This window comes from Conger conger, chromosome 11 (assembly GCF_963514075.1).
Source record: "Conger conger chromosome 11, fConCon1.1, whole genome shotgun sequence".
NCBI classification, from domain to species: Eukaryota; Metazoa; Chordata; class Actinopteri; order Anguilliformes; family Congridae; genus Conger; species Conger conger.
Genome location: NC_083770.1, coordinates 46,280,957 through 46,303,479, shown reverse-complemented (window position 1 = coordinate 46,303,479; position 22,523 = coordinate 46,280,957). Strand labels below are relative to the sequence as shown.

Genomic DNA, 22,523 nt, shown 5'->3' with positions numbered 1-22,523 from the left:
GCAGCAGAAAACATGCTGAACTGGCCATGGCTGAATCACTGGTTTTTGAGCCGCTATCTTTTTCTGACATTGAAATTCTGACCACGGTGTGTATTGTGTTTGTCCGGCCACATTCACCATGGTCCTTTATCTTTGTTGACCACAAACTAGGTGGTTGCAAAGGTGTACACTAGGTGGTGGTTTTTTTTATACCTCCATTTATACACATTTATTTATACAATTCAATATAATATACAATATTTATTAACCCCCAAGTAGCCTAACCTGCATGTCTTTAGATTGTGGGAGGAAAGCAGAGTGTGACCATGCAACGAAACTCAGGCACGAAGGATCCAAGAGCAGATATTTTTAATGACCAGACAGAGGGGCGATCCACAATACGTAGTCAAAAAAATACAAAGCAAATGACTACTGAGACAGACGGCGATGGATAATACCAGAATGGCAAAGACTCAGTCTGTGTAGCCAGACTGATACCAATACCTCACAAAGAATAGAACGAAAAGGCATGGCATATGTACGTAGAGAGAGCCCACTTATCAAACAGAACAGGTGAAGCCATAGACTGCGGTAAAACTAATAGTCCAGTGATTGGGAACGCTGAAGCTGAGAGTTGGAGGGAGCGAACACTGCGGAGTGGATGGTTAAACTGGAGTCCATGAGAGACTATGAGCACAATCCCAAAATAAATCAAGGTTTTGTCATCGTAAAGTGCTTGACCTTCATTTAAACCTACTACTGTTCCTACTGTGTTGTGTTGTCCTAATTTTTGCGTTTCAGAAGCTTGATTTTAATTGCTATTGTTTTCTTATTTGCAATGTTATGTATTTTCCCATTTTGATTTTGCACTTTTATTTTGTTGCAAGGCGCCTTTCAGCATTTGGAACAGCGCTTTATAAGCAAAATGTGGTATTCTAATGACCGTTCGAATTGACACTGTGACCTATGATGCGATATTTTCAGTTGGAACTATGTGTAGAGATACAGTTGCAAATCGACATTGGTTAATTCAATCAGATTTGTCGACAAATGTCCACATTACGTTAAAGGGTTAAAGCGGATGTTGTGGTTAGACCATTAATAGGCGACCAATTGGGCCGTTCGATGGAAAATAACGCAGGGGATTTCCCCAGCCGCTATGCGCTCAATATATATGGGAGCGAAACATCCTTGTAGGCAGATTGCTCTAGCAGGCACAACTAAACTACACGGTTCGACACTGAAGTTGAGGATTTAAGCACCTTTCTTTACGAATAACAGTAGGTACTCCGCAGTTAGTTCTTTTTACGCAATTGACTGTGATGGCTTCTAGTGTATTTAGTCTATTTTGTAAACCAGTCATAGTTTTGTGAGCATATTTTCCCCAACTTCTTAATTAAATGTATTCTTGCGTAACGAACTAAAACATTGCTTTTTATCGTTCTTGCAGCTTTACGAAAAGCAGAAACATGGAATTCAACTCTGTTTGCATCGAAAAGGTGAGACGGTAACTGAGCTAACGTTAACTAAAGATGTGTTGATCAAATAAGGTTAACCGCAACACTGTTGAACAGCAAGGGCGATTTTTTAGTAGGCCTATTTGTAGCCTGTGTGGCATGAGCTATTTCAGTGTTGCTGTGCAGCGTCTATTTACGTAACTTTCGCGCATCATACATGTTCGTATCAGAGGAGTAATCTTTTTGTTTTCCCATCCCCGAAAAGTTCCCAAGCTGTGATCACAAGGAACTACATTTGGAGGTAACCCAGCATCCGCACAGCTTGCGCGATGTTGCCAACATCATCGTTGCCCTGCACAGAATGAAACACAGCTACACTCCCCGCGGGACAGAGTTCAGTGACCATGAGCTCCTGGACATTATGCTGGAAAACGTGTTTGAAGGTAGGCTTACCTGCCGTGGAATTTCCTTGTTGATGTTCTCTTTCAGCCAATGGTTGGAGGTGGTTGGTGCCTTGCATGGCAGCCAATTGCCGTAGGTGTGTGTGTGTGTATGAATGGGTGAATGAACAACATCGATTGTACAGCGCTTTGGATGAAGGCACTATATAAATGCTAACCATTTACCATTTACCAATGACAGGCTGCGCGTGCCACATTTCTCAGTGGCGTAAAGTCAAAGCGCCTTCATTCGGCTGTCATCACCCTCCGTAGTGCAGTAGCCAATTGCAATCGTGCATTTGTTTCTTTTGCTCATCGGCCTACCTATGCCCCTGCCTCTTCTCTCACAGAGAGCGTCACGCCAGTGGTGGTGGATACTTGGAGTAGCAAGCCCAACGTGTTCTACAACACCAAGGTTATAGAACACAGCGTGTGTGACCAAGATCAGAAGAGCTTGGTGCTCCACCAGAGTCCACTGGAGCTGCATGCAGTGATACTGCAGGCTGCCAGCATGCATCTCAAAGGTAAGCCCAGTCACGGCATGCAGTGGCCTGAAGGGGGGGCTGCACAGACTGCAGAGTTTAGCTTCAGTTTAGCTTCAGTTATTATTCAGTTTGTTATTTTCTAAATAGTGTGAGTGTTAAACACCTTTGTTACAGTACCTCTGTAGACTTGTATAAACATTACATTACATTACAAGGCAAGGCTCTTATCCAGAGCGACGTACAATGAAGTGCAGATCAAACACAAGTACAAGTGCGAAGAGGACCTCAGAGGACAGTACAGTTCTGAGTCCTAGTGTGACCATACAGATGCAATTGGAACCCTTGAAGAATACATCAACTTCCAAACTAGCAGACCACAGTTGGCAGCTAGAATGCCCCAACAATATCTATACAACTATATAAGTGCCATTACAGTCTATGTCATATACAAGGCTAATCATGGTGGTGAGTTAGGGAGGGAAAGGTGTAGCCTGAAGAGCTGAGTCTTCAGTCTGCGCTTGAAAGAGGTCAGTGACTCTACCTTTCTGACATCCACCGGGAGGTCATTCCACCACCGTGGGACCAGGACAGACAGCAGTCTTGAGCGAGAACACTAAAACACTTATATTTAATGAATAGAAATTTCATAGTACATGCACTCAGAGATATGTCCCTGTTGATTGTGGATTGATGGCCATGTTGCTCTTTGCCTTCCCCACAGTAAACTTGAACCTGTCGACATACATGTCTCGCAACTTCACTGACAGCCAGAGACGACCTATTGCTTTGAGTATCGCAGGAAAGGACCTCTACCTGTCCTGCTCAAAGCCTGGTAGCGACCCCATCTTGCAGCTGGAGGTAAATCTACGATGCTGATCAGAGAGCACTGTGTTGACATGATAGATTTCAGACCCTCAGTTCTGAGACCCAAAGCTGTGAATTCCACATAATTCACGTGTCAGAACAGTAATACGTTATTCTGTTCTTTTCTGAGCCTATCATAACAATGTCCTGAATTAGATCAAATATTGTTCTTAACTTTGTTTGATTTCAATGTATATATTTGTTATTAAAATGAATCTGCCGATCTCAAGGATATAAACAAGCCTGGCCCACAAGCTTCCTTTATGAGTCTGCTCACAGTCGTGGATTGTGTGTCGTTTCTCCAGGAGGTGAAAGACCACGCGATGCTGAAGAACATCGACGCAAAGGGGGAGGCAGCGCGTTTCCTCTTTCTCAAGAGCGAGCAGGGCTTGAACGCCACCAGTTTAGAGTCGCTCAAATTCCGCGGCTGGTTCGTCAGCACGGCTGTGGAGGATAAAAGACCCGTGGAGATGTGTAAAGAAGATGACTCTGCCCATTTCACCAACTTCTCCTTCACACAGCTGTGATCTCCACAAGATACAACCACACCACGCATCCACAAGCACCCAACAAATCTGGCTAAAAATCCCCTAACCGTCCATTGTATGTACCGAGTACAGCCACAACGGCACTGGGGTTTATTTATGTACTTATTTATATGAATTTATTTATTATGTATTGATACTTTTTGAGTCTGTCTCAAAACTGGTTCAGCCACCACGTGGTGCTCTCTGGTCGTTAAGATCAGCCTATTTGTGAAAGATTCATGTTCTTCGTATCTTATATTATTTATTGATTCCCTGATTATTTATTGATTCCTTGTCTGTAAATTATGTAGCCTACTGTAATTCAAGCATTTTATAATGACTTTTGGAGCGAGCAGCTTTATTGCACATGGTGGTAATGTGTAACTTTGTTAATAAATTATTTAATGGTTTCTAATCGAGTGCTCAAATTGTTACTTCATAGACTATGCTCAGTATACCATATTTATAACGGATAGGCCTGGTCCATTGTCTCTATTGGTCAGTTAGCATTCCAGCCATGCCAATATCCGCCATATAGCCTCCGCATGTCTCAATGGATTGTTCACAACTTTTAATATTACCCCACGTTTGTAGGTCACCTTTTTACTTTGTAACCGAAATTACCCTAACATTATTGTCTTTCCACCGCTAGTAGCCTACCAAAGTAAAACAAAATGATTTTAAAGTGTCATTTGAACTTCTCGGGGATTTGGAAAGTGGTATATAGGCATACAAAATAAGGCAACATCCTCAGATCAAAATACTGCAAAAACCATGAAACCCCAGAGAAGCAAATGTGTCCAGATAAAAGTCTGCAACACGTACGATGAAGTGCAAATCAAACCCAGGGACAAGTGCGATGAGGACCCTAGAGGAAAGTACAGTTCCGAGTCCTAGCGTGACCACATACAGTCAGGTCCATAAATATTGGGACATCGACACAATTCTCATCTTTTTGGCTCTATACACCACCACAATGGACTTGAAATGAAATGAACAAGATGCAGACTTTCAGCTTTAATTTGAGGGTATTTACATCCAAATCAGGTGAACGGTGGAGGAATACAACAGCAAGTTGTGCTATTTGCATTTGGAATCTGTTGCTGTCAACTCTCAATATGAGATCCAAAGAGCTGTCACTATCAGTGACATCAGAAAAATCAAAACAAACACATCAGAGAGATAGGAAAAACATTCGGTGTGGCCAAATCAACTGTTTGGAACATTCTTAAACAGAAAGAACGCACCGGTGAGCTCAGCAACCCCTAAATGCTCCTGACGAGCTGGTCGGTGCCTTGCATGGCAGCCAATTGCCATTGGTGTGTGAGTATGTGTATGAATGGGTGAATGAGAAGCATCAATTGTACAGTGCTTTGGATAAAGGTGCTATATAAATGCCAACCAAGCTAGCTAGTTGACGCTAGTGCCGTGGGGATACATTATTGGTAGCTAACGTTAGCAATACCGTTGCTTAGCAACCAGTTAGCTACTGTTCAGCGGAAGATAAATGTGGTAACCGTTGTATAAAGGTGGTTACTGAACTCACCCCTGTAGTATATCGTGGAAAATGTGTGTGACGGCACTGCGCATTGCGTCGTGCCTAACCACCCCTCTTGCTGTGCCAATATCCAGGATATACCGTGGGTTCTGGTTCCTTAACGGTTCATTATAGTCATATCGGATCTATCAAGAATTTCAGTGTGCTTGCGAGTTGTCAGTCAGACAGTTCCAAAATCTGGATTAGAATCTCTTTGGAACAATTATTATTGCAATCCACTAGAATTTCTGCTGGGATTACGAATAATCTGATTATTCTGCTCCCAATATAAACCAGTGACGATGCAGATATTAATAAATTCCACCATCTGCTGGGCAACGAATGTAACTACAATTCGTTGTCCATGTTGGAAACGACAGGATTGATTTGCCAGATGTGCAATTGGAGATGCTTTTAAAAGACTAACAAAGATGAAAATCTCAGTAGTTGAATACATACATGTCTTTGTTACAGACTAAAGAGTGTTTAATATTGAGTTGTGGTAATGTGATGATGATTGTTTAGATTTATGGCTCCTTGAAGGTTTGATGACTCCGCTGGGTACTTTAAGAGAGAAAAACTGATTTTGAGTTACAAAAGTAATAATCCTCATCTCATCTATTTTTTATTTAACAGTCACAATGTTGTAAATACAATGGATTATTTCATGGCAGTAATAAGCAGTTTCTCTAGGTAAATGGGATGGTTCATATTAATGGAGCTTCAAACCCACCTGCCAAAAAGGTTTTTTCCCCACTTAAATATCTTTAATTAAACATTGCGTGTATTCACCTGCACTTTTGCACTGTGCACTGAAACTCCGATTTTAACAGGTTTTGCAAGAAATGTGGGTGGAGCAGGAATCAAGTGCTGCAAGAAGCGGAAATCCAGGATTGTCCTGCTGCTGTACTGACCTCAGAGGACATTTAATGGTTGTACACATAGAAAAATACCAGATAGAAGAAATAACAGACATATGATTAATAATATTTTACCCTCAATTTCACAGATATTATCAACAAAGCATAACAAACTAAATTCTTGGTTAATACATTTTCATGGCAGGCGATCCAAATGTTATCCCATCATAACGAATCTCACATTTGTTTTATTTGCCTTTTGTCCAGATCAATGTTATTCATGTCATTTTTGTAAAAGGTACTTACTTCCATTTGTATTTCGTGTTTTTGCTGAATATAGCCTACCATACAGCAGTGAAGCCATCAGGAGCCTCGTTTATAGAATTTGCTCAAATTTGAAAGTAAATTATATTTGGTTCAGACCACTATTGTTCAGACCCATATTCCCCTTTGAGCTCACCTGAGATGATTGATGACTCTGTGTGAAATATTGGGCTTTTTAAGCCAAAACATTTTCAGATACATAAGCAACAATTCACATCTCATATATTTTTGTTTAACAGTCACAATATTATAGGTAACATGGTTTAACTTCCATGGCAGTAATAAGCAGTTTCTCTAGTCAAATGTGATGCTTTAAATTCATGCTTGTGTCAAACTGACACGTCAATGTATTGGCTGCCTGGGTTGGGGATGGTTGTAACATGTAATTCTGTCAAAGCGGATTGTTTTTACCATTTATTTATTTCTCAGCATGCCTAGCCAATGTAACATAAAAACAGACATTCTAAAATTGGCCATTTTATATGTCATGTTTTAGAATAAAAGTATATTGTTCATTTGAAAACAATGTACTTTAGGCCGATTTAGAAATTTTTAATTCAAGTTTAAATTTCATAGTGTGGGTCTGATTTCAGCAAACGTTCTGTACATCCATCCCCAGCTAGCGTTACAACTCGCACCAGAATTGGGGGTGGTTTTAACAGTGGAACTATTTGTATTTCACATTAACTCACAATATCACATTCTGTCATATTGTAGTAGATGTCTAAATGACTAGTATTTGAAGCAAACAAATATGGTTGGCTTATATCAGTGTGAGGGCTGTTGCATAAACAGTCATTGAGTTTTACATGTTGGAGCAAAAAGTGTTCAATCATCCCCTACACAGGAACCATAGGCAAGAGTTGAAATCCTTCTACAGGGGATGGCCAGGAAAATGGACTTGGCCTTGCTAAGGATCTGCTTGCAGTAAATGTCCTGCGGTCTCACCCCTACTACTAATAAAATGCTACAGCTTTTATTCCTGCGAAAATTATTTCCACTGTATGAAAATAAAATATAATGAAAATAAAATGAAAGATGCTACAGAGTTGCTCTGCACAAGCCTAAAGTACCTGGCCACAAATGCTGCCTGGTACTGTGTACAGGACATTTTACTTATGAGACCCTTGAACAGGAAAAATGGGTCAAACAACACTTCAAATTTCGTCATGCCTTGTTTGGGATTACAAAAGCTGACAGTGTAATCATGTTGAGGCAGGTCAAGGCGTCATATCCTCTTGAGATCTGTATTTTTGGACAGAATACAAGTGACTTGGATGACAATGATGTTGCACTGAAAATATTAGATTTTAATATTATGTCATTTCATTATTTATTGATTAAAATATTTGTGTTGTATGCCGCTTGTCCTGTAGGTTTCATTAATAATACAATAATAAGTGGGTTTAAGGCCAAGACTTGAGAGGATATACAATGTGAGCCAGAGGTATTATCAGTCCATTTGTCATAGCATTTACCATGAGAGTGGTTTCCAGAGTGTTATGTGTATATATTCACTGAGTATTTTTTAAAGATCAGATACTAACATAACTAATCTGCACAACCTCCAAGGTGTTAAAAAAGGATTATGTTCTTTTTACCAAGGTATCTTTACACTCTGCATAAAGAGAGACTGGTAACATGTTCATTTATATCAAAACTTTACTTGTATTTCTATTCATACATATGTACATTTTCATATGCTGAACAGAGTAATTCAGTTTATTTTCTGCGTTAAAAATACACATAAAAAGGAAGTGTGGAAACAGATGAAAGTCCTTCCTTTGTAAATGAAATATTGCATTGATCGAGTCTTTTTATCATTTGGTAAATTTGTGAAATTCCACTGCTGAGATTCCTTTCTCGAGCGTTTGACCCCATTTCATTTTGGAGTAGATATAATACAGAGAAATAAAACATTGTTTTATTTATGCAAAACTAATATTTGTAATGACTACTGGGTGTGAACAGATGGTTTTAACTGACTATTTTTGGCTAAATCTGCAACACCTTATTATATATGGCTTTTTATTCATGACATCTTTCAGCATTTGCGCATATGAGGTGATTGTGTAACACAAAACATGCAGCAGAAAACTGGCCATGGCTGAATCACTGGATTTTGAGCCACTATCTTTTTTCTGACATTGAAATTCTGACCACGATGTGTATTGTGTTTGTCTGGCCACATTCACCATGGTCCTTTATCTTTGTTGACCACAAACTAGGTGGTTGCAAAGGTGTACACTAGGTGGTGGCTAGGTTACCTCCATTTATACACATTTATTAAGACAATTCAATATAATATACAATATTTATTCACCCCCAAGTAGCCTAACCTGCATGTCTTTAGATTGTGGGAGGAAAGCAGTGTGACCATGCAACGAAACTCAGGCACGAAGGATCCAAGAGTAGATATTTTTAATGACCAGACAGAGGGGCGATCGACAATCCATAGTGAAAAAAAATACAAAGCAAATGACTACTGAGAAAGACGGCGATGGATAATACCAGAATGGCAAAGACTCAGTCTGTGTAACCAGAGTGACAAAAAAACCTCACCAAGAGTCCACTATGACCACAATCCCAAAATAAATCAAGGTTTTGTGATCGTAAAGTACTTGACCTTCATTTAAACTTACTGTGTTGGGTTGTCCTAATTTTTGCGTTCCAGAAGCTTGATATTAATTGCTACACACTATTGTTTTCTTATTTGCAATGTTATGTATTTTCCCATTTTGATTTTGCCCTTTTATTTTGTTGCAAGGCGCCTTTCAGCATTTGGAACAGCGCTTTATAAGCAAAATGTGGTATTCTAATGACCGTTCGAATTGACACTGTGACCTATGATGCGATATTTTCAATTGGAACTATATGTAGAGATACAGTTGCAAATCAACATAGGTTAATTCAATCAGATTTGTCCACAAAACAAGTGAAATTGTCATTACATCAAAGGATTAAAGCGGATGTTGTGGTTAGACCATTAATAGGCGACCAATTGGGCCGTTCGATGGGAAATAACGCAAGGGATTACCCCAGCCGCTGTGCGCTCAATATATATGGGAGCGAAACATCATTGTAGGCAGATTGCTCTAGCAGGCACAACTAAACTACACGGTTCAACACTGAAGTTGAGGATTTAAGCACCTTTCTTTACGAATAACAGTAGGTACTCCGCAGTTGGTTCTTTTTACGCAATTGACTGTGATGGCTTCTAGTGTATTTAGTCTATTTTGTAAACCAGTCATAGTTTTGTGAGAATATATTCCCAATTTGTTAATTAAATGTATTCTTGCGTAACGAACTAAAGCATTGCTTTTTATCATTCTTGCAGCTTTACGAAAAGCAGAAACATGGAATTCAACTCTGTTTGCATCGAAAAGGTGAGACGGTAACTGAGCTAACGTTAACTAAAGATGTGTTGATCAAATGAGGTTAACCGCAACACTTTGTTGAACAGCAAGGGAGATTTTTTTAGTCGGCCTATTGATGATTTTGTAGCCTGTGTGGCATGAGCTATATCAGTGTTGCTGTGCGGCGTCTATTTACTTAACGTTCGCGCATCATACATGTTCGTATCAGAGGAGTAATCTTTTTGTTTTCCCATCCCCGAAAAGATCCCAAGCTGTGACCACAAGGAACTACATTTGGAGGTAACCCAGCATCCGCACAGTTTGCGCGATGTTGCCAACGTCATCGTTGCCCTGCAGAGAATGAAACACAGCTACACTCCCCGCGGCACAGAGTTCAGTGACCATGAGCTCCTCGACATTATGCTGGAAAACGTGTTTGAAGGTAGGCTTACCTGCCGTGGAATTTCCTTGTTGATGTTCTCTTTCAGCCAATGGTTGGAGCTGGTTGGTGCCTTGCATGGCAGCCAATCGCCGTTGGTGTGTGTGTGTGTGTGGATATGAATGGGTGAATGAACAACATCGATTGTACAGCGCATTGGATGAAGGCACTATATAAATGCTAACCATTTACCATTTACCAATGATAGGCTACGCGTGCCACATTTCTGAGTGACGTAAAGTCAAAGCGCCTTCATTCGGCTGTCATCACCCTCCGTAGTGCAGTAGCCAATTGCAATCTTGCGTTTGTTTCTTTTGCTCATCGGCCTACCTATGCCCCTGCCTCTCCCCTTGCAGAGAGCGTCATGCCAGTGGCGGTGGATACTTGGAGTAGCAAGCCCAACGTGTTCTACAACACCAAGGTTATAGAACACAGCGTGTGTGACCAAGATCAGAAGAGCTTGGTGCTCCACCAGAGTCCACTGGAGCTGCATGCAGTGATACTGCAGGCTGCCAGCATGCATCTCAAAGGTAAACCCAGTCACTGCATGCAGTGGCCTGAAGGGGGGGCTGCACAGACTGCAGAGTTTAGCTTCAGCTTAGCTTCAGTTATTAGTTTGTTATTTTCTAAATAGTGTGAGTGTTAAACACCTCTGTTACAGTACCTCTATAGACTTGTATAAACATTACATTACATTACAAGGCAAGGCTCATATCCAGAGCGACGTACAATGAAGTGCAGTTCAAACACAAGTACAAGTGCGAAGAGGACCTAAGAGAACAGTACAGTTCCGAGTCCTAGTGTGACCATACAGATACAATCGGAACCCTTGATGAATACATCAACTTCCAAACTACCAGACCGCAGGTGGCAGCTAGAATGCCCCGAGTACAACAATACAATAGCTCATACAAAAAACAACAATATCTATACAACTATATAAGTGCCATTACAGTCTATGTCATATATAAGGCTAATCATGGTGGTGAGTTAGGGAGGGAAAGGTGTAGCCTGAAGAGATGAGTCTTCAGTCTGCGCTTGAAAGAGGTCAGTGACTCTGCCTTTCTGACATCCACCGGGAGGTCATTCCACCACCGTGGGACCAGGACAGACAGCAGTCTTGAGCGAGAACACTAAAACACTTATATTTCATTTATAGAAATTAATTACAAAATGTTTTTGAAAAGAATCAAATGAAAACATTTGAATAAACACTGCAATTTCATAGTACATGCACTCAGAAATATGTCCCTGTTGATTGTGGATTGATGGACATGTTGCTCTCTGCCTTCCCCACAGTAAACTTGAACCTGTCGACATACATGTCTCGCAACTTCACTGACAGCCAGAGACGACCTGTTGCTTTGAGTATCGCAGGAAAGGACCTCTACCTGTCCTGCTCAAAGTCTGGCAGCAACCCCATCTTGCAGCTGGAGGTAAATCTACGATGCTGATCGGAGAGCACTGTGTTGAGATGATAGATTTCAGACACTCAGTTCTGAGACCAAAAACTGTGAATCCCACATAATTCACGTGTCAGAACAGTAATAACATATGTCATAACAATGTCCTGAATTAGATCAAATATTGTTCTTAACTTTGTTTGATTTCAATGTATATATTTGTTATTAAAATTAATTTGTCGATCTCGAGAATATAAACAAGCCTGGCCCACAAGCTTCCTTTATGAGTCTGCTCACAGTCGTGGATTGTATGTCGTTTCTCCAGGAGGTGAAAGACCGCGCGATGCTGAAGAACATCGACGCAAATGGGGAGACGGCGCGTTTCCTCTTTCTCAAGAGCGAGCAGGGCTTGAGCACCACCAGCTTAGAGTCGCTCAAATTCCGCGGCTGGTTTGTCAGCACAGGTGTGGAGGATAAAAGACTTGTGGCGATGTGTAAAGAAGACGACTCCGCCCATTTCACCAACTTCTCCTTCACACAGCTGTGATCTCCACAAGATACAACCACACCACGCATCCGCAAGCACCCATCAAAACTGGCTAAAAATCCCCCAACCGTCCATTGTATGTACCGAGTACAGCCACAACGGCACTGGGGTTTATTTATGTATTTATTTATATGAATTTATTTATTATGTATTGATACTTTTTGAGTCTGTCTCAAAACTGGTTCAGCCACCACGTGGTGCTCTCTGGTCGTTAAGATCAGCCTATTTGTGAAAGATTCATGTTCCTCGTATCGTATATTATTTATTGATTCCCTGATTATTTATTGATTCCTTGTCTGTAAATTATGTAGCCTACTGTAATTCAAGCATTTTATAATGACTTTTGGAGAGAGCAGCTTTATTGCACATGGTGGTAATGTGTAACTTTGTTAATAAATAATTTAATGGTTTCTAATCGAGTGCTCAAATTGTTACTTCATAGACTATGCTCACCTTTTTACTTTGTAACCGAAATTACCCTAACATTATCGTCTTTCCACTGCTAGTAGCCTACCAAAGTAAAACAAAATGAGTGATTTTAAAGTGTCATTTCACCTTCTTGGGGATTTGGAAAGGGGTATATAGACATACAAAATAAGGCAACATCCTCAGATCAAAATACTGCAAAAACCATGAAACCCCAGAGAAGCAAATGTGTCCAGATAAAAGTCTGCAACACGTACAATGAAGTGCAAATCAAACCCAGGGACAAGTGCGATGAGGACCCTAGCGGAAAGTACAGTTTCGAGTCCTAGCGTGACCACATACAGTCAGGTCCATAAATATTGGGACATCGACACAATTCTCATCTTTTTGGCTCTATACACCACCGCAATGGATTTGAAATGAAATGAACAAGATGTGCTTTAACTGCAGACTTTCAGCTTTAATTTGAGGGTATTTACATCCAAATCAGGTGAACGGTGTAGGAATTACAACAGCTTGTATATGTGCCTCCCACTTTTTAAGGGACCAAAAGTAATGGGACAAACTAACAATCATAAATCAAACTTTCACTTTTTAATACTTGGTTGCAAATCCTTTGCAGTCAATTACAGCCTGAAGTCTGGAACGCATAGACATCACCAGACGCTGGGTTTCATCCCTGGTGATGCTCTTCTTCTTCTTTCGTATATCGTCAGATGGCCAACTCAGTGTCATGCAGCCACGCCCTCGTCTCCGGTCCTAAGTCGAAAAGGCCAGCTTCTGAGGGTGGGCTGTATAGGGGGCAGCCGGTGATTATGTGCTCGGCAGTCTGTTCAGGCTCGCCGCACTCGCATGCCGCACTGTCCGATAGGCCCCACTTCTTCAGAGATGACTTGAATCGTCCGACGCCAGAGCGCAGACGGTTCAGTGAGGTCCATAGATGGCGTGGCATGTCTTCTCCTTTTACACCGCCTCCTGGGTCCCGGATGTATCGTTGCATGCGGGAGGGCCCAGCCGTCTCCCACGTCTGTTTCCAGGATGCTGCCAGCCAGGCGTCTCTGGACAAGTCCTCAGGGATAGACTGTAGCATCTCCTGTGCTGCCTTGTTGTAGGGATGGCGAGACTTAAGCCTGCATGGTGGTGCCGGTGTTGTTGTGGCTTTGTGTAGGATGTGCCAGTCATGCTTCTGGGCTTTTCTTGCCAGGGCGAGGGTAGCCGCATCCCGTCGGAGACTGGCTGGGGCGATTCCAGCTAGGACTGGCAGGTAGGACACAGGGGTGGGTTTCAGACAACCAGTAACTATACGGAGGGCACTGTTGATGACCGTATCTACCTTGTTCACATGTGGACTTCTGCTCCAGGCTGGGGCACAGTATTCTGCTACGGGTAATACCAGGGCTTGCGTGGATATGCGTAGGGTCTGGGGGGAAGCTCCCCAAGTCGAACCCGCCAGGCGACGGATGAGCGAGACCCTTGCTGTTGTCTTGGCCTTCACTTCATCCAGGTGTTGCTTGTAGGACAGTGTCCGGTCCAAGCATACGCCGAGGTACTTGGGGGCTTGCTGGAACTCCAGGCGCTTGTTGCCAACATGCACGTCCAGTTCCCTTCTTGCTTCCCGATTGTTAAAGTGGTAAGCTGCAGACACTGTCTTGCCCATGCTGAGCTGAAGGTGCCACTTCTGGAGGTAGTCTGCCAGGATGCCCATGTCTCGGTTGAGGCCATCTTCCATCGCCTTCCATGTTGGGCGGCGAAGCATGATGGCCAAGTCGTCCGCATAGCCATACTTGGTAGATGTTGTATCTGGCAGGTTGTGAATGTATATGTTGAACAACATTGGTGATGCTCTGCCAGGCCTCTACTGCAACTGTCTTCAATTCCTGCTTGTTCTTGGGGAATTTTCCCTTCAGTTTTGTCTACAGCAAGTGAAATGCATGTTCAATCGGATTCAGGTCAGGTGATTGACTTGGCCATTGCATAACATTCCACTTCTTTGCCTTAAAAAACTCTTTGGTTGCTTTCGCAGTATGCGTCGGGTCATTGTCCATCTGCACCGTGAAGCACCGTCCAATGAGTTCTGAAGCATTTGGCTGAATATGAGCAGATAATATTGCCCGAAACACTTCAGAATTCATCCTGCTGCTTTTGTCAGCAGTCACATCATCAATAAATACAAGGGAACCAGTTCCATTGGCAGCCATACATGCCCACACCATGACACTACCACCACCAGCATTGCATGGCAGCCAATTGCTGTTGGTGTGTGAGTATGTGTATGAATGGGTGAATGAGAAGCATCAATTGTACAGTGCTTTGGATAAAGGTGCTATATAAATGCCAACCAAGCTAGCTAGTTGACGCTAGTGCCGTGGGGATACATTATTGCGAGCTAACGTTAGCAATACCGCTGCTTAGCTAGTGTAGCGGGGATGCACTATTGCTAGCTAACGTTAGCAATACCGTTTCTTAGCAACCAATTACCTACTGTTCAGCGGAAGATAAATGTGGTAACCGTTGTATAAAGGTGGTTATGGAAATCAACCCTGTAGTATATCGTGGAAAATGTGGGTAACGACACTGCGCTTTGCGTCGTGCCTAACCACCCGCTAGCTGTGCCAATATCCACGATATACCATGGGTTCTGGTTCCTTAACGGTTCATTATAGTCATATCGGATATGTTAAGAATTTCAGTGGCGCTTGCGAGTTGTCAGTCAGACAGTTGTGTTGGGTTTTTCTTTTTCCAAAATCTGGATTAGAATCACTTTGGAACTATTATTATTGCAATACACTACTATTTCTACAGGGATTATGAATTTTTTCCTTGTCTTTGAAAAAAGAATAATCAGATTATTCTGCTCCAAATATAAAGCAGTGACGATGCAGATATTAATAAATCCCACCATCTGCTGGTCAACGAATGTAACTACAATTCATTGTCCATGTTGGAAACGACAGGATTGATTTGCCGGATGTGCAATTGGAGATGCTGTTAGAAGTGTCCATAATAGACGAACTAAAATGAAAATCTTAGTAGTTGAACATGTCTTTGTTACAGATTAAAGAGTGTTTAATATTGAGTTGTGGTAATGTGATGATAATTGTTTAGACTTGGTTCCTTGAACTCGCAGGGGAGGTTTGATGACTCCACTGGGTACTTTAAGAGAGAAAAACAGATTTTGAGTGACAAAAGTAAATATCTATTTTTCGTTTAACAGTCACAATATTGTAAGTACAATGGTTTCACTTCCATGGCAGTAATAAGCAGTTTCTCCAGTCACATGCCAAAAAGGTTTTTTCCCCACTTAAATATCTTTAAGTAAACATTGCGTGTATTCACCTGCACTTTTGCACTGTGCGCTGAAACTCCGATTTAAACAGGTTTCGCAAGAAATGTGGGTGGAGCAGGAATCAAGTGCTGCAACAAGCGGAAATCCAGGATTGTCCTGCTGCTGTACTGACCTCAGAGTACATTTAATGGTTTACACATAGAAAAATACCAGATAGAAGAAATAAATGACATATGATTAATAATATTTTACCCTCAATTTCACAGATATTATCAACAAAGCATAACAAACTAAATTCTTGGTTTGATGCAAATGAGGAGAAATACATTTTCATGGCAGGCGATCCAAATGTTATCCCATCATAACGAATCTCACATTTGTTTTATTTGCCTTTTGTCCAGATCAAAGCTATTCGTGTCATTTTTGTAAAAGGTACTTACTTCCATTTGTATTTCGTGTTTTTACTGAATATAGCCTACCATACAGCAGTGAAGCCACCAGGAGCCTCGTTTATAGAATTTGCTCAAATTTGAAAGTAAATTATATTTGGTTCAGACCACTATTGTTCAGACCCATATTCCCCTTTAAGCTCACATGAGATGATTGATGACTCTGTGTGAAATATTGGGCTTTTTAAGCCAAAACATTTTCAGATACATAAGCAACAATTCACATCTCATATATTTTTGTTTAACAGTCACAATATTGTGGGTAACATGGTTTAACTTCCATGGCAGTAATAAGCAGTTCCTCTAATCAAATGTGATGCTTTAAATTCATGCTTGTGTCAAACTGACACGTCAATGTATTGGCTGCCTGGGTTGGGGATGGTTGTAACATGTAATTCTGTCAAAGCGGATTGTTTTTACCATTTATTTATTTCTCAGTGTGCCTAGCCAAAGTAACATAAAAACAGACATTCTAAAATAGGCCATTTTATATGTCATGTTTTAGAATAAAAGTATATTGTTCATTTGAAATTAATGTACTTTAGGCCGATTTAGAAATTTTTCATTCAAGTTCTAGTTTAAATTTCATAGTGTGGGTCTGAGCAAACATTCTGTACATCCATCCCCAGCTAGCGTTACAAATTTGGGGTTGGTTTTAACAGTGGGACTCTTTGTATTTGAAATTAACTCACACATTCTGTGATATTGTAGTAGATGTCTAAATGACTAGTATTTGAAGCAAACAAATATGGTTGGCTTATATCAGTGTGAGGGCTGTTGCATAAACAGTCATTGAGTTTTACATGTTGGAGCAAAAAGTGTTACAATCATCCCCTACACAGGAACCATAGGCAAGAGCTGAAATCCTTCTACAGGGGATGGCCAGGAAAATGGACTTGGCCTTGCTAAGGACCTGCTTGCAGTAAATGTCCTGGAGCGGGACCTTGTCTCACCCCTACTACTAATAAAATGCTACATCTTTTATTCCTGCAAAAAATATTTCCACTGAGTTGCTCTGCACAAGCCTAATGAACCTGGCCACAAATGCTGCCTGGTACTGTCTACAGGACATTTTACTTATGAGACCCTTGAACAGGAAACATAGGTTTCATAAACTTCAAGTTTAGTCATGCCTTGTTTGGGATTATGCTGTAAACAAAAGCTGACAGTGTAATCATGTTGAGGCAGGTCAAGGCGTCATATCCTCTTGAGAATACAAGTGACTTGGATGATAATGATGTTGCACTGAAAATATTTTATTTTAATATTAAGTGAGCCAGAGGTATTATCAGTACATTTATCATAGCATTTACCAAGAGAGTGGTTTCCAGAGTGTTATGTGTATATTATTTGTTTCAGATCAGATACTAACATAACTAATCTTCACAACCTCCAAGGCATTAAAAAAAAGGATTATGTTCTTTTTACCAAGGTATCTTAACACTCTCCATAAAGAGAGACTGATAACATGTTCATTAATATCAAAACTTTACTTGTATTTCTATTCATACATATGTACATTTTCAGATGCTGAGTAATTCCGTTTCTTTTCTGTGTTAAAAATACACATAAAAAAGGAAGTGTGGAAACAGATGTAAGTCCTTCCTTTGTAAATGAAATATTGCATTTATCGAGTCTTTTTTTCATTTTGTAAATTTGTGAAATTCCACCGCTGAGATTCCTTTCTTGAACGTTTGACCCCATTTCATTTTGGAGTAGATATAATACAGAGAAATAAAGCATTGTTTTATTTATGCAAAACTAATATTTGTAATGACTACTGGGTGTGAACAGATGCTTTTAACTGACTACTTTTTGCTAAATCTGCAACAACTTATTATATATGACTTCTTATTTACGACATCTTTCAGCATTTGCGCATATGAGGTGATTGTGTAACACAATACATCAGCAGAAAACATGCCATGGCTGAATCACTGGATTTTGAGCCGCTATCTTTTTTCTGACATTGAAATTCTGACCACGATGTGTATTGTGTTTGTCTGGCCACATTCAGCATGGGCCTTTATCTTTGTTGACCACAAACTAGGTGGTTGCAAAGGTGTAGACTAGGTGGTGGCTAGGTAAAAAAAAAATTTTGTACCTCCATTTATACACATTTATTTATACAATTCAATATAATATACAATATTTATTAACCGGCGGCACGGATGGTGCAGTGGGTAGCACTGCCGCCTCACAGCAAGGAGGTCCTGGGTTCGAATCCCCGTCGGCCGGGGCCTCTCTGTGCGGAGTTTGCATGTTCTCCCCGTGTCTGCGTGGGTTTCCTCCGGGCACTCCGGTTTCCTCCCACAGTCCAAAGAAATGCAGGTTAGGCTGATTGGAGAGTCTAAATTGCCCGTAGGTATGAGTGTGTGAGTGAATGGTGTGTGTGCCCTGCGATGGACTGGCGACCTGTCCAGGGTGTATTCCTGCCTTTCGCCCAATGTATGCTGGGATAGGCTCCAGCCCCCCTGCGACCCTGTTCAGGATAAGCGGGTTCAGATAATGGATGGATGGATGGATATTTATTAACCCCCAAGTAGCCTAACCTGCATGTCTTTAGATTGTGGGAGGAAAGCAGAGTGTGACCATGCAACAAAACTCAGGCACGAAGGATCCAAGAGCAGATATTTTTAATGACCAGACAGAGGGGCGATCCACAATCCGTAGTCTAAAAAATACAAAACAAATGACTACTGAGACAGACGGCGATGGATAATACCAGAATGGCGAAGACTCAGTCTGTGTAACCAGAGTGACTACAACACCTCACAAAGAATAGAACGAAAAGGCATGGCATATGTACGTAGAGAGAGCCCACTTATCAAACAGAACAGGTGAAGCCATTGACTGGGGTGAAACTAATAGTCCGGTGACTGGGAACGCTGAAGCTGAGAGTTGGAGGGAGCGAACACTGCGGAGTGGATGGTTGAACTGGAGTCCATGAGAGACTCTGAGCACAATCCCAAAATAAATCAAGGTTTTGTGATCGTAAAGTGCTTGACCTTCATTTAAACCGACTACTGTTCCTGCTGTGTTGTGTTGTCCTAATTTTTGCGTTTCAGAAGCTTGATTTTAATTGCTATTGTTTTCTTATTTGCAATGTTATGTATTTTCCCATTTTGATTTAGCACTTTTATTTTGTTGCAAGGCGCCTTTCAGCATTTGGAACAGCGCTTTATAAGCAAAATGTGGTATTCTAATGACCGTTCGAATTGACACTGTGACCTATGATGCGATATTTTCAGTTGGAACTATGTGTAGAGATACAGTTGCAAATCGACATTGGTTAATTCAATCAGATTTGTCCACAAAACAAGTGAAATTGTCATTACGTTAAAGGGTTAAAGCGGATGTTGTGGTTAGACCATTAATAGGCGACCAACTGGGCCGTTCGATGGGAAATAACGCAAGGGATTTCCCCAGCCGCTGTGCGCTCAATATATATGGGAGCGAAACATCCTTGTAGGCAGATTGCTCTAGCAGGCACAACTAAACTACACGGTTCAACACTGAAGTTGAGGATCTAAGCACCTTTCTTTACGAATAACAGTAGGTACTCCGCAGTTGGTTCTTTTTACGCAATTGATTGTGATGGCTTCCAGTGTATTTAGTCTATTTTGTAAACCAGTCATAGTTTTGTGAGAATTGTTAATTAAATGTATTCTTGCGTAACGAACTAAAGCATTGCTTTTTATCATTCTTGCAGCTTTACGAAAAGCAGAAACATGGAATTCAAGTCTGTTTGCATCGAAAAGGTGAGACGGTAACTGAGCTAACGTTAACTAAAGATGTGTTAATCAAATGAGGTTAACCGCAACACTGTTGAACAGCAAGGGCGATTTTTTAGTAGGCCTATTGATGATTTTGTAGCCTGTGTGGCATGAGCTATATCAGTGTTGCTGTGCAGCGTCTATTTACGTAACGTTCGCGCATCATACATGTTCGTATCAGAGGAGTAATCTTTTTGTTTTCCCATCCCCGAAAAGATCCCAAGCTGTGACCACAAGGAACTACATTTGGAGGTAACCCAGCATCCGCACAGCTTGCGCGATGTTGCCAACATCATCGTTGCCCTGCAGAGAATGAAACACAGCTACACTCCCCGCGGCACAGAGTTCAGTGACCATGAGCTCCTCGACATTATGCTGGAAAACGTGTTTGAAGGTAGGCTTACCTGCCGTGGAATTTCCTTGTTGATGTTCTCTTTCAGCCAATGGTTGGAGCTGGTTGGTGCCTTGCATGTGTGTGTTTGTATGAATGGGTGAATGAACAACATGGATTGTACAGCGCTTTGGATGAAGGCACTATATAAATGCTAACCATTTACCATTTACCAATGATAGGCTGCGCGTGCCACATTTCTCAGTGACGTAAAGTCAAAGGGCCTTCATTCGGCTGTTATCACCCTCCGTAGTGCAGTAGCCAGTTGCAATCGTGCATTTGTTTCTTTTGCTCATCAGCCTACCTATGCCCCTGCCTCTCCCCTTGCAGAGAGCGTCACGCCAGTGGCGGTGGATACTTGGAGTAGCAAGCCCAACGTGTTCTACAACACCAAGGTTATAGAACACAGCGTGTGTGACCAAGATCAGAAGAGCTTGGTGCTCCACCAGAGTCCACTGGAGCTGCATGCAGTGATACTGCAGGCTGCCAGCATGCATCTCAAAGGTAAGCCCAGTCACTGCATGCAGTGGCCTGAAGGGGGGGCTGCACAGACTGCAGAGTTTAGCTTCAGTTTAGCTTCAGTTATTAGTTTGTCATTTTCTAAATAGTGTGAGTGTTAAACACCTCTGTTACAGTACCTCTGTAGACTTGTATAAACATTACATTACATTACAAGGCAAGGCTCTTATCCAGAGTGACGTACAATGAAGTACAGATCAAACACAAGTACAAGTGCGAAGAGGACCTAAGAAGACAGTACAGTTCTGAGTCCTAGTGTGACCATACAGATGCAATCGGAACCCTTGAAGAATACATCAACTTCCAAACTAGCAGACCACAGTTGGCAGCTAGAATGCCCCAACAATATCTATACAACTATATAAGTGCCATTACAGTCTATGTCATATATAAGGCTAATCATGGTGGTGAGTTAGGGAGGGAAAGGTGTAGCCTGAAGAGATGAGTCTTCAGTCTGCGCTTGAAAGAGGTCAGTGACTCTGCCTTTCTGACATCCACCGGGAGGTCATTCCACCACCGTGGGACCAGGACAGACAGCAGTCTTGAGCGAGAACACTAAAACACTTACATTTCATTAATAGAAATTCATTACAAAATGTTTTTGAAAAGAATCAAATGAAAACATTTGAATAAACACTGCAATTTCATAGTACATGCACTCAGAGATATGTCCCTGTTGATTGTGGATTGATGGACATGTTGCTCTTTGCCTTGCCCACAGTAAACTTGCACCTGTCGACATACATGTCTCGCAACTTCACTGACAGCCAGAGACGACCTGTTGCTTTGAGTATCGCAGGAAAGGACCTCTACCTGTCCTGCTCAAAGTCTGGTAGCAACCCCATCTTGCAGCTGGAGGTAAATCTACAATGCTGATCAGAGAGCACTGTGTTGAGATGATATATTTCAGACACTCAGTTCTGAGAGCCAAAGCTGTGAATTCCACATAATTCACGTGTCAGAACAGTAATACGTTATTCTGTTCTTTTCTGAGCCTATCATAACAATGTCCTGAATTAGATCAAATATTGTTCTTAACTTTGTTTGATTTCAATGTATATATTTGTTATTAAAATGAATCTTCCGATCTCAAGGATATAAACAAGCCTGGCCCACAAGCTTCCTTTATGAGTCTGCTCACAGTCGCGGATTGTGTGTCGTTTCTCCAGGAGGTGAAAGACCACGCAATGCTGAAGAACATCGACGCAAAGGGGGAGGCGGCGCGTTTCCTCTTTCTCAAGAGCGAGCAGGGCTTGAACGCCACCAGCTTAGAGTCGCTCAAATTCCGCGGCTGGTTCGTCAGCACGGCTGTGGAGGATAAAAGACCCGTGGAGATGTGTAAAGAAGATGACTCCGCCCACTTCACCAACTTCTCCTTCACACAGCTGTGATCTCCACAAGATACAACCACACCACGCATCCACAAGCACCCAACAAATCTGGCTAAAAATCCCCCAA

General features: G+C 41.6%; 3 protein-coding genes across 3 annotated transcripts; all 3 read left to right on the top strand.

Annotated features, from left to right (window-relative positions):
* Positions 1 to 1,155: 1,155 nt before the first annotated feature.
* LOC133141131 (interleukin-1 beta-like) lies at positions 1,156 to 4,167 on the top strand. The gene is made up of 6 exons (XM_061261543.1): positions 1,156 to 1,259; positions 1,430 to 1,478; positions 1,702 to 1,879; positions 2,227 to 2,400; positions 3,083 to 3,219; positions 3,531 to 4,167. Exons 2-6 carry the CDS (start codon positions 1,449 to 1,451, stop codon positions 3,750 to 3,752), a joined length of 741 nt encoding a protein of 246 aa, XP_061117527.1. The 5' UTR covers positions 1,156 to 1,259; positions 1,430 to 1,448; the 3' UTR covers positions 3,753 to 4,167.
* Positions 4,168 to 9,571: 5,404 nt separating this feature from the next.
* LOC133141250 (interleukin-1 beta-like) lies at positions 9,572 to 12,218 on the top strand. Its single transcript, XM_061261736.1, has 6 exons — positions 9,572 to 9,641; positions 9,811 to 9,859; positions 10,094 to 10,271; positions 10,625 to 10,798; positions 11,568 to 11,704; positions 11,997 to 12,218. The coding sequence occupies exons 2-6, from the start codon at positions 9,830 to 9,832 to the stop codon at positions 12,216 to 12,218; spliced, it is 741 nt and encodes a 246-aa protein (XP_061117720.1). The 5' UTR covers positions 9,572 to 9,641; positions 9,811 to 9,829.
* Positions 12,219 to 19,873: 7,655 nt separating this feature from the next.
* LOC133141187 (interleukin-1 beta-like) lies at positions 19,874 to 22,523 on the top strand. The gene is made up of 5 exons (XM_061261624.1): positions 19,874 to 20,140; positions 20,372 to 20,549; positions 20,877 to 21,050; positions 21,787 to 21,923; positions 22,235 to 22,523. Exons 1-5 carry the CDS (start codon positions 20,111 to 20,113, stop codon positions 22,454 to 22,456), a joined length of 741 nt encoding a protein of 246 aa, XP_061117608.1. The 5' UTR covers positions 19,874 to 20,110; the 3' UTR covers positions 22,457 to 22,523.